Source organism: Dunckerocampus dactyliophorus, chromosome 13 (assembly GCF_027744805.1).
Source record: "Dunckerocampus dactyliophorus isolate RoL2022-P2 chromosome 13, RoL_Ddac_1.1, whole genome shotgun sequence".
Classification (NCBI taxonomy): domain Eukaryota; kingdom Metazoa; phylum Chordata; class Actinopteri; order Syngnathiformes; family Syngnathidae; genus Dunckerocampus; species Dunckerocampus dactyliophorus.
Genome location: NC_072831.1, coordinates 7,884,057 through 7,896,716, shown reverse-complemented (window position 1 = coordinate 7,896,716; position 12,660 = coordinate 7,884,057). Strand labels below are relative to the sequence as shown.

The 12,660-nt window shown below is 42.4% G+C and overlaps 2 protein-coding genes across 2 annotated transcripts; one reads left to right on the top strand and one right to left on the bottom strand.

Moving 5' to 3' along the window:
• Positions 1-994: 994 nt before the first annotated feature.
• Positions 995-8,024, top strand: cfd (complement factor D (adipsin)). The gene is made up of 5 exons (XM_054797626.1): positions 995-1,139; positions 1,252-1,408; positions 3,921-4,062; positions 4,136-4,426; positions 6,958-8,024. Exons 1-5 carry the CDS (start codon positions 1,079-1,081, stop codon positions 7,117-7,119), a joined length of 813 nt encoding a protein of 270 aa, XP_054653601.1. The 5' UTR covers positions 995-1,078; the 3' UTR covers positions 7,120-8,024.
• LOC129193040 (uncharacterized) lies at positions 6,141-10,812 on the bottom strand. Its single transcript, XM_054797625.1, has 3 exons — positions 10,722-10,812; positions 9,815-10,630; positions 6,141-9,188 (listed from the first exon to the last, which is right to left on the bottom strand). Exons 1-3 carry the CDS (start codon positions 10,729-10,731, stop codon positions 8,476-8,478), a joined length of 1,539 nt encoding a protein of 512 aa, XP_054653600.1. The 5' UTR covers positions 10,732-10,812; the 3' UTR covers positions 6,141-8,475.
• Between the last annotated feature and the right edge of the window lie 1,848 nt (positions 10,813-12,660).

Genomic DNA, 12,660 nt, shown 5'->3' with positions numbered 1-12,660 from the left:
ACTGTTGGTATGATGTTGTTTTTCTGAAATGCGGCGTTACTTTTACTCCAGAGGTAATGGTACACACACCTTCCAAAAAGTTAAACCACCGAGTGTTTTACCAAAGGCCTTAGGGATCATCAAGGTGTTTTCCGGCAAAATTGAGACGAGCCTTAATGTTCTTTTTGTTCAGCAGTAGTTTTCATCTTGGAACTCTGCCATGCAGGCCATTTTTTCCCAGTCTCTTTTGATGTTGTTGTGGGGTCTTTTGTGACCTCATGGATGAGTCGTTGCTGCATTCTTGAGGTAATTTTGGTTGGCCGGCCACGCCTGGGAAGGTTCACCCCTGTTCCATGTTTTTGCCATTTGTGGATTATGGCTCTCACTGTGGTTCGCTGGAGTCTCAAAGCTTTAGAAATGACTGTATAACCTTTTCTAGACTGATAGATCTCAATTAATCTCTTTATTTTATGTTTTAACGGGTGGGGCAATCACTTTTTCACACTGGGCCATGTAGGTTTGGATATTTTTCTCCCTTAATAATACAAAGCTTCATTTAAAAACTACATTTTGTGTTCAGTTGTGTTGTCATTGGCTAATATTTAAATTAGTTTGATGATCTGAAACATTTAAATGTGATAAACAAATGTGCAAAAATGGACGGGGGCAAACACAAGACGCATTCAAAGACGACGTAGTATTCTACACTAGTCAGTAGGTGTCAGTAAGACACACACAATCACCACACTTGATTGCCGGAACAACAGCCTTTTATTGCAGGTTTCAATTATCTAACAACAGGCAGTGTTAGTGAGATTAATTCTGTGGTTTGCAGTCATCATGTCCATCATGTGTAATAGATGTGAAAGTCAGTGCAACATGTTGTGAAGCAGAAGTAAACAAGTTAAAGTCAGTGAAACACATTGAAGGGAAGTAAGCATCCATCAAGCCACGTCCAGTGTAGCAATAACATCTTGTCCTTTCCTGTTTTTTTGTTGTGTTCCAGGAAAGGGACAAGAGGACCAACTCCCACTTCCTGCCCTTAAGGCTGGAACCCTTTAAAAGCCCCCAGCTTTGAGTTTTAGGTTGGCGTGCCATCATGGTGTCAGAGAAGAAGGTCATAATTGTTGCTCTGTTTGTTTTTGCTTTCTTCTCTCACGGTGAGTCTCATTTTACACTTTCACTTGTAATTTTTTTAAATGGCATGCACTGCGTTAGACGATGCAAATGACCGTTTATTTAAGTGCCGTGTCCTGTTGTGGCCCCTTTCAGGGGAGGGCATCATCGGGGGGAGAGAGGCGGCACCCCACTCTCGGCCCTACATGGCGTCTATCCAGGTGGCTGAAGGCGACAGAATGAAGCACGAATGCGGAGGTTTTGTGGTCGGCGATCAGTGGGTGATGACGGCGGTGCACTGCCTCCCCACCGGGTGAGGAATCCTTCTCAGTTTTTTTTTTACACATCTTTGCTATCTTATCCTGGTAATTCTTCAGCGAAAAGTTCCATTAAATATTGGTAGAATTTCACACATTATTCATATCATAAAATCACAATTGGCGGTTGGCCCTGCTTTGGAGTGCATAAGTGTGAGACACTTAGAAGTTTATAACTTATAAGCCCTCATAAGTGTGAGACACTTAGAAGTTTATAATTTACAAGCCCTCATAAGTGTGAGACACTTAGAAGTTTATAACTTATAAGCCCTCATAAGTGTGAGACACTTATAAAACTGAAAAATATGGCAAAAAGCAGCGTACCAAACAGTAATTTAACTAGAAACTGAATTACTCCTTCATAAATTGAATTAGTTACCAGGGAAAGGAATTATTGCATTCGTTTTTTAATTTGAATTTAGTTATGTAGTGGTGTCTATTCTGGGGCCCCTAAAAAAATCACATTGAGCCCCCTTTGGGCAGCTGTTGAGAGATGATTCATAAGATTAACCCTCTGGAGTCCCTTCTGTTTATTACCCTTTGAGGTCCCTTGACAGAAAAGTCTTCTACCCAAAATCTGCTATACAAACATGACAGATCAGTACATTTTTCTACCTTTTTTGCAATTTTTTTTCAGTCAACTTCAGTTCTAATCAAACACTCCAAATGTGTAATTATTGTTATTATTTTAACCCTTTAAATGAATTCAATTACGTTACTGTTTTTACGTTACAATGTGTTTACACAAGTTTTACACGAAAAATACACTCACAATGAGTTATTTTCTGTATAATAAATATTGGGGATATATTTCAAGGATCAGGCTTTGAGTAATTACATTTTTTTTATTTTAAATAAATGTAATTACATTTATTGAATTTACTTCGGGAGTCTTGTTGACTTAAGAAATTTTAACTTTGAATTTTAGGATTTTTCATGAAAAAAAAACCTTCTTGGGAAAAAGCATTCCATATGCAGGCAAAGCTTTGAGCAAGAAATTACCTGAAAGGACAAAAAATTCCTTTGAGGACCCCAGAGGATAAAAGGGATACTTTGGATTTTTGACATGAAGTTGTATGGCATCCCCATCAGCTGTGTAGTCCATCAACAGTGACGACAGTGACCTCACAAATAAAGTGTATGGTGAGGGGCTTATTGTGGGCTGTTTTGGGAACCTATCACCCACGATAAACGAGGGGACACAACTATTGAGGAATTATGTTTAATTATCTTTATTGCCATATTGAATATAATTATGATATCCACTACTTTTATTACCTGTAAACTTTGAAAATGTGAATGTGAAATACTAATAATTAATATGTACAATAGTATTTGAAAGTTTACCGGTTAGATTTTGTATATGTTTTATAGGAAGAGGTAGATCGTTTTGACTTGCACCTTGCGTGCTGAAAAAGTGCGTGCACGACCGATATACATGTATAACGTACATAAACACGTACTTATATTTTGATTTATAAATATAGTAAATCTGTATATTTTCTATATTTAGAGTAGGAGGTAGATCTTTGGGGTGGGGCCATTTTCGATGTAGCTCGTAGGCTGAGAAAGTGTGAGCACCTCTGGTGTAGAGTGTTCACATATGCTGAAAAAATGCTGACTAACCTGTTTGAGTTTGGACAGTTGGGGGACGAGTGTGAAAACACAGCTCATACTTCACAGAAGTGAACAAAATCAGTGAATTGAAAGACTTGAAAGAATTGGTTTAACCAGGGTGACCAGATTTTGATTATTGAAAACCAGGGCGCTCGGCCCACAAAGAGATACTCAAATGACCCAATGTTTACTCAAAGATGCCTTATAATTTCAATACCTCCTCTGTATGGCTAGGAAATTGCTATACAGTATTAAAAAAATACTCTCTATAACCAAAGACACACATTCAGGCTTAAACATGTTTTATTATGCCAAGAATAATATCTCTTTGATAAGTTTAAATGGTGCAAAAACAGATTTAAAATGTCTGGAATCAAATAGTGATAGAATGTCTCGTCTGTATTCGAAAAATCAGCCTGTAAGAAAACAATAGCTCTCTTTTCAAGTTTTACTGGACAAATAAATAACTAAAAACTTATAACAACTTATAACTTATATCAGCAAATTCAGCTCTAACCAAAATAGTTCTCACAAACTTTTCAATGTAATTATCCATCCAACCATTTTCTATACCGCTATACTGCTTATCGCAGTTTCAATGTAATGATGTAAAGAATAAAGATATTACTTTAAAAGAACATATATATCTCTTTAGTCACGTGCAGCAGTGTCCTAAATCCTGTCAATCTAGGCCCAAATGAAAAACATGGACATTTTCATCACTTTCTACAAAAAAACCCATTATGGCGTGGACAAGATGTGAAAACAGGACATGTCCTGGGGAAACAGGACCTTTGGTCAACCATGTTTGACACTTATACTTATACTTATACTTATACTTATACTTATACTTATACTTATACTTATACTTATACTTCATTACCCTGACAGGGCAAACGGCAGAAAAGTGGTCCTTGGTGTTCACTCTCTGAGTCAAGATGAAGACACCAAGCAGACGTTTGACATCATGGAGCTTCACAATCACCCTCAGTTCGACTCGTCCAATTACGACAACGACATCGCTCTCATCAAAGTAAGTGAACATTGCTGGGTGTCGGAGCTTTTTCAGACAACATATAACCATCGCCTTTTTGTGATTTACGCAGTTGGATCAGCCCTTCAATGCCTCTGACGCTGTGAAAGCGGTGGCGTTCCAGCGAGCTGACGCCGGTAACCCCGACACGGACGCCGAGGTGGACACGGCCGGCTGGGGGTCCCTGGATAACCTAGGCTCCCGGCCGGACAAGCTGAAGGAGGTGGTGGTGGAAGTGGTGAACTCGGCGCGGTGCAGACGCAGCGACTACTTTGGCAGGAAGTTCACCGCCAACATGATCTGTGCTCAGAAGGTGTGCGAGGACCCTTGTGACCAGCCGCACAAGAAGGAGGACACCTGTGATGTGAGTTGATGCTTTTACTGTGGACATCAAGCTAGACTGGAAAGACACAGGAGGTCAACGTGCGGTCTACATGCAAGTTCCGTTACTATGGTGGTTATGTAGGCTTAAATTATATCTAAATGAACACCTAAGTTACTCACACTGTACGCAAAACACATGAAGGATATATAAAATGGTAATATAATAAGTAAATAATAATACAAGAATTAAATGAAACCGTAATTTAAAAAAATAACTCCTTACTTTTACTCCTGTGGCCGTCTTGCGCACTGGAAGGGGCGTTGCAAGGGAGGGAGAGACAGGCTTATCGGGAGGAGAAAGTGTCAATAATGCTGCCTAGCTGCCTAGCTTATTTATCACTGTCCATTTCATAGGAGCAGATTCTTTCACATGTTCAAAGGTCAAAGATACCAGCTTTATCCTTCGTTATGGTCGTGATGTTTGAGCGGCTTGGGCCATCCACAAGAATATTTATAGTTTTACATGAAGAAAAGAATGCTAAATAAATAATGTATAAATGACGAATGAAATGGATGTATAAACATCACTTTTACTTTTATTGAAGACTAGCAAACACAGTGACCGAAGGGAGGAGGTGAGCGGGACGGAAGAGCCACAAGGACTGTCCGTTCCAAACATAACTTTTCAGAGTGGATGGGTAAAGCTGTATACTTGCGCCCTTGAACTTTGTCGTAGACTTTCGCATTCATTAATCATCATTGCACACACTCACTCACTTTCTGTGTTAACGAAGGAACCTTTATATTACAATCATTTACACTACTTTTGTACTTTGCTAAAACTTTTTTCTTGAATCCAATAGTGTTTCTCACTTTTATCATCAAACTTCTGCCATTTGCAACTTTTTTTGGCCCCATAGTGGGTTATTTTGCAGCCGTACTCCATAAAAAGTACAGACTGTCTGAACACTAACAAATACGCCTCATCAGTGCTTTATAAGAGGAAGAAAGGAGACAGATGCAGAGTTGTTCATCGTTTTGTGTGCGTTGTATGAACAAATAAAGCACTCACACACATAATAAAGACGATGGAAGGATCCCCTGGCCAAGGTGAGACCATTACACACATAGGGGTGGCAATAAGTTGACACCTGAAATGTCTAGATGGCCAGTGGGGTGGCTGGAGAGTGACCGCCACGTAGCTCCGCCACTTTGCAGCAGCACGCTGCATTGGTTTCCACGCCACACTACAAGTTGCATGTACACAGTAATTCCGTGCCAAAATTAACTTATTTCGCACCATCAGATTTTAATTAAATTGCAACTGCAGATAGATATTAAAGTGAATTTATATCCTACATACCTTTTGTCTTGTCCTGAAGCTCTGATCCATGAGTTTGAAAGGCTTAAAGTTGGACTTAACTTTCAAAGCATTCGTATGACAAGTGGTGGTCCAACACTCAGTATAAATTCAATGCGAAATTGAAGAGGAAGAAATAATCTACCTAAGAAATATGTATACAATGAAAATACACCCGACATCATATAAAAAAGCAGCATTTTAATCGAGCGAGCACACACAGTGTCAGATTATACAGCCGCTTACTTCTGGGCATTTTTACATTCCTACTAGTGAGGATAGGCGGCATAGAAAATAGAAAATAAATGGATGGAAGGAGCGAGCGAGATAGCTGCTTACTAGCCACTCACGTTTGTTTACACGCTGGAGAGGTGGTTTGATGAGGTCATCATGTGCACTGGCAAATACCGGAGCCCATGGGCCTATATACAGCATTATGTTCATTATCAGCTTCATTATGAAAAAAAAAACAGATACCGATATTGACTGATATTACATTTTTATGCCAGTATCGGGCCGATATTATGAGTAATAAAGCACTACCGATTTTACTTTTTGTAAAAGTTCGTGTTTCACAGCAAGGATGCTATCGCCAACCATCCATTATTGCTTACACATATTGTAGCAGGAACAGATGAAAGAATGTATTTTTTCCAGGATCAAATCTTTATTTTGAGAAGAAATACATCACAGTCTCTCAAATATTAACTGCCTTGTTTAAACAAATGGGACAAATTTAAAAAGGACGACAGAGGAACAGTAAAGGCTGCAGAGTCGGAGGCATCATCACATTCATAAGAAAAGCAGCTGATTGTTGGAGATAAATATGTCAACATGAATTGAAAATCAGTCCAGCAGCAAAACAAAGTAACTTAGCCACCCTGAGGAACCTCATTCCATTCACCTGCCGTCAGGTTGTGTTGTATTGCAATATTTCCAATTATTATTTAGTTAAAAAAAAGAATTCTTCCTGTTATGCGTCCCGTTCAGGCACCACACTAGTTGGGCTTGATTGTATCCTCTGCTGGTTGCTGCCAAAGTGGTGGAATCCAGATTGCCTCCTTTAACGTTGTTAATACAGTACGAACAATAGATCAGTCTAATAACACAGGATTGACACAATTCTTAATTACAGTACATATCATTAAAACAATTCGTCATGCCCGTCCCTGAATCACAACCACAATATTAAACATGTCTTTCTCTTTTAGGGAGACTCTGGCGGTCCACTGCTCTACAACGGCGTGGCGGTGGGCATCACGTCCAACGGAGGGAAGAAGTGCGGCCAACTAAAGAAGCCGGGGATCTACACCATCATCTCACACTACACTCAGTGGATCGACGGCATCATGGGCCTTCAGAGCGACGCTTAAGGAGCACCTCAGGGACATTTCCTGATGCTCATAAGGTCATATGACTGTCACATCTGCTTGTCACTTTTATCTTCAAATACAGCACTAAACCTATACAGTAATCCCTTGTTTATCGCAGTTAATTGGTTCCATGTTAAGTGAATTTCCACAAAGTTGGATTTCTTATTTATAAATTGAATTTAATCATAGAAAACCCTCCAAATCTGTTTTTTTTCATTATTAGAGCCATGTAGACATAAAATAACAACCCCATAGTCACCTTTACACTTGCATTATCCAATATAGTAGACATAGTAACAACATAAATAAGACTCTTGCTTGTTTGTGTTGCTACAAATGTGATCCAGAGGAGAACTGAGTGGCGGGACGGACAGAAAGTGTTGTTGGGGGAACAGAGTTGAGTTTTAGCTTGGTGCGTGTTATGGCTGCAACAGGTGCCTGTGTTTTTATTAGGGATTTTTATTCAAGATTAATGTGCCTGTTGTAGGATAATTCAAGCCTACAATAGAAGCCTGTTGTGTCTCATCAAACACTCCTGAGACCTAGTGATCAGTGTAGAGTACTACATATTATCACGTCTTTGATTGTGCCCTACATTTAAATAACAAGTAGCACATGTGAAATACATACTGTAACTGCACCACACGAACTATGCGGGTATCGAAATACACATTTACAGACTAATAATATACACGCAAAACAAAACCCACAAGTCATGCTTGGTAACTTCCTGTTGGGGAAGAGTGTGTGTGGGCTTCCATTTGTGTTACTTGTTGTGTTATTTTGGATGTACCGTGAGTGACTGAGGCGTTTGGGTTGATAAGCTCCTGTTGGTTTTTGGTGTGTGAGTAAGAGTGTAAGTATAAAGCGAATTCAATGCAAATAAAGAAAACCTCCTCAAGCAAGTTGAAGTGTCCCTCTTACTACTTCCGGTACAACTCAGGCTTTACCTGTGTACTGTAGGGCAAACAAGATGGCTTTTCTACTAATAAGCAACCCGATGAATTTGCTGGGTTGTGAATGCTGAATCGTGAATAATATGTGGGGATGCACTGCATAAAAGGTTGCCAGATGTTGAAATGTTCAATGCTATCAGATAAGAAGCTATCATACAACATTAAGATCTAGGTCTTTTGACGTTCATGATATTGAATTGTTTTGCACGTCTTCAACTACTTTTAATAGATTTTTGTGTTTTACGAAACAAATGGAGACTTGTCAAAGTGGCCCCTGATATTCTTCGTTTTTCTGTCAGCGGCCCTCGAAGGAAAGACTTTGGACACCCTGGTAAAATATAAGCAAACCCAATAAGATACAGCATTGTGCAGTGAAAAGCACATCATGGATGATAGGCACTTAAGCATCTTTAAGCAGGAAGTTGGCCTCCCAGGCTCTGTCCTTCACGTCCTCAGTAATTTTCTTCCTTTCCTGGAGCTCCTGAGCAGTGAACCTCTTCACCACATGTGCTCGTCCTCCGTGGGATGCCACTAGCTTGTTGATGCCTGACAGCAGCTGTCTGACCTGAGGGTAGCTCATACCATTGTGGGTCTTGGCCAGGCTCAGCTCGTAGTAGCGGCTGCCGCACCTCCGGGTGAGCTCATGCAGCATGGTGTGGGCCCCCGCCACATAGTTGTGAATCCTCTGAGACCTCTGCGGGCCTTGATTCATATGCACAAACAGCACCATGGAGTGCTCGACGGCATCCCTCCCAAAGATCTTCTGCAGTTGGGTTAGCATTTCGCTCTCGCCCTGAGTGAAGCGGCCCACCTGGAGTACCAGCAGGTAGATGTGGGGTCCTGGCAGCGCTAGAGCCAGGCAGTCTTTCACCTGCTCCAGGTTCACCACGCCGTCCTCGTCCCACAGCTCGGGGGTGTCCACTAGGATAAGCCTCTTCCCCCCCGTGCAAACCTCCCTCCTCTCACAGACTACGGTGGGCTGGGGGTCCTCGTCAGTGCACCCAGTGAAAGGGTACTGATTACCTGCTCGTTGCAAGATGAGACGAAGAGCTGATGTCTTGCCACTGCCTGACAGACCCAGCAGGACCACGGACATCTTGTCTGTGTCATCCTCTAAAAGACAGGAAAGACCATGTGGTTATCACATCTTTCAAGGTTTGTGAAATTTAGCCGCAGAGCCGGATCGTATATTGAGAGTTTTTCTGTTTGGCAGTTGTCAACCACTTTGTAGAGCATAATACTGCTCCTGCAGTACCGGAGCTAACTGTTGGTTAGTTACAGTGAATGCTCCAATTAACATCAATATCCAATTAACCACAGAGTGGCCGGATGTGTGATCTACAAAGGCAAATAACCAATTAAACATGAACAGCTTTGCATAATGTTGTAAGCTACCTAGCTAACTAACTGCTGCTGTGCTGGCAACAACTTGAATAAATTACTGTGTGGTCAAAGTGAGCTACTTTTACACCCACTTTTTAATGCAATTTACTTCCTCCTACAGGACTGGAATGGAACATGCTAGCCAGCAATGCTCATTGTTGTTTCCACTAAGAGACATTCTAGTATTTTGAAAGTATTTTTTCAAGTAATGTGAAAACAAACATTAGAATAGGTGCACTGTAAACAGTTTGTGACCTTATGATGTTGGTTTGATGTTGTCATGCAGTGTGGACTATGGAAGAAACCAGTTAAAACATGACAAAACTACAAGTACTTCTGCTACTAATGCTACTTACCATCCTCTGGCCTCATCTGGAAGTGCAGTATGGCTTTATGGCTGACCACAGCCTCCTCCAGGCTCTCCTTCTTTGCCTCATACTGCCTCCTTTCTGCAGCCTCGTTGCGTCTTTCCTCGTCGTGCTTCTCCCTCAGCTCCTCCACCTCTTTGGCTCTCCTCTCCTCTCTCTGGGCGACCATCTGCTGGAAGGCCTGCACCTTCTCCTCAGCTTCCTGCACCTTCTGCCTCAGCATGCGCATGGCCGTGTCCTCTGTGCTGCGCTTCTTGGCGTCGGCCAGCATGCTTTGGCTGTAGCCCGTGGAACCGCTCTCGGCCAGCATGTAGTCCACCATGCTGACCAGCGCGTTCACTTTGTCCCTGGCAGAGGGTGAGGTCATTCTGCAGTAGCGTCCATCGCATGTGTTGATTAGCTCTAGTAGGGTGTCGTCCAGCATGGTCACCACTTTGCCGTCCTCCAGAGAGACAACCACCAGGTACTTGAAGGCCTCGGTTCCAAAGTGTGCCTGCAGTATCTCCAACAGTCGCATTTGTTTTGTTGTGTAATGCCCACCTGGGACCAACAGCAGGAATGTGTTTATTCCATCTTTGCACGATGTGAAGCAAGCGTTCATCACCTGGCTGATGTTCTCCTGTGTCATGTCTGGTTTTACATCTGCATAGTGCAGGCTGATCAAGCAGTCATCCAGCACCAAGTTATAGACATGTCCCTCAGGACTTAATTGTTCCTCTTTATCTGCAACATTTTCTTCCAGCAAACACACCAGGGAGGACCATTCCTCTTCTGTGGATATGACCACCATGGCCTGCGTCTTGTCTGCCAAACAAGAGTGCAAACTCGTCAATCTAATAACAGAACATTTTTAATATATACAAATACTGTATATATGCAAAAAAGTTAAACTTACTGCAGGACATGTTTCTTGCAAGGTGCAGGCTTTCATAAACAAGACGAGTGACTGGATCCTCTGTCTCTGCAACAAGCAGCGTGGGAGTAAGATTCTTGATTTCAACATGTCTTGTATCACCTGCATTGTTTTGTCAAGGAAATGCATTCCAACATACGACCTGGAATGCGTGAGATATGGATCAATGGCGCTATCCTTAACTTAAAACATCTGCATGCCTTCACCACACTAAAAACTTTTAGCTTGTCCGGATGTGCAGTGAAATTATGGAACAGAACAGTCCAATATAGTATGTACTGTATATGGTGTATATGTACAGTATTTATGTACAAGGTACAAGTAGAGATCTGAGATCATTTAACCTAAATTCATGTCACTATCCCCCGTGAATCACCACCTTATTGTGGTGGAGGGGTTTGTGTGATCCTAGGACCTATGTTTTCTGGGGCTATATGCCTCTGGTAAGATCTCCCAAGGCAAACAGGTCCAGGGGACGGGCCAGACCAAGAGTAATTCAGAAGACCTTATGAATAAACACAAGAGGAGGGACCGCACCTCGCCCGGATGCGGGCCCAGCCCAAAGAAGCCACATGGGATTTCACCCCCGTAGACCTACCACCTGCGGGGGCAAGCATAAGGGTCCGGTGCATTGTGCTTTGGGTGGCGGTCGAGGGCGGGCGCCTGAGCAACCTGGTCTTCGGTGGCCAAATCTGGTTCTTGGGACATGGAATGTCACTACTCTTGTGGGAAGGAGCCCGAACTTGTGAGAGAGGTTGAGACACTCCGACTAGATATAGTCGGACTCACCTCGACCCACAGATTCGGTTCTGGAACCGAACTCCTCGAGAGGGGCTGGTCCTTGTTCTACTCTGGAGTTGCTGCAGAGGGGAGACAGCGAGCTGCTGTGGGCTTATTAATAGCTTCCCGGCTCGGTGCCTCTGTGTTGGATTCATCAAGAAAGTTAACAAGAAAGTCATTTCCCTACGCCTTCGGGTTGGGGAAAGGTTCCTGACTGTCGTTTGTGTGTACGCACCGAACGGCAGTTCAAAGTACCCAGCCTTCTTGGAGTCCATCAGATGGGTGCAATCCAACTGGTTACTCTATCGTTTTACTGGGAGACTTCAATGCTTATGTGGGCAAAGACAGTGTGACCTGGAGGGGTGTGATTGGGAGGAACGGCCTCCCTGATCTGACCCCGTGCGGCGTGATGTTGTTGGACCTCTGTGCGAACCACGGTTTGTCCATTACAAACACCATGTTCGAGCATAAGGATGTCCACAAGTACACTTGGCACCAGGACACCCTAGGCTGCAGGTCTATGATCGGCTTTGTAGTCGTATCATCAGACCTGCATCTGCATGTTCTGGACACACGGGTGAAGGGAGGGGCTGAGCTGTCAACTGATCACCACCTGGTGATGAATTGGATTCGATGGCGGGGGGGCGCACCGGGGCTCGAACACAAGACCTTCGCAATGGGAGGCGAGAGCGCCGACCACACGGCCAAAAGCCCGGACTGTCGACCACATGTTCAGCGCAGCTCTTAAGGCAGAGGGAGTAAGGTTTACCAACGTACACTTGCACAGCCTCACAGGCTGGCATCCGTTACAGATAGATATTTATTACTCCACCTTTTGTCCTTCAATAAGCTATCTTTTTATTTTTACCTTACTAGCGTTGGGCAAATTATTTTGAAAAAGTTATTAGTTACAGTTACTAGTTACTTACCCAAAAAGTAACTGATTCAGTAATTGAATTAATCCTTTGTGAATGTAATCAGTTACCGATGGATGGATGGATGGATAAAAAAATAGAATAACAATAAATACATAAATAAATAATATGGAACGGTTCACTTCCAATTTGTAGTGCAAAAATACATAATAATAAATAATCATAATAATACATAATTATTCATGATAAGGTAATAAATCCTGTTT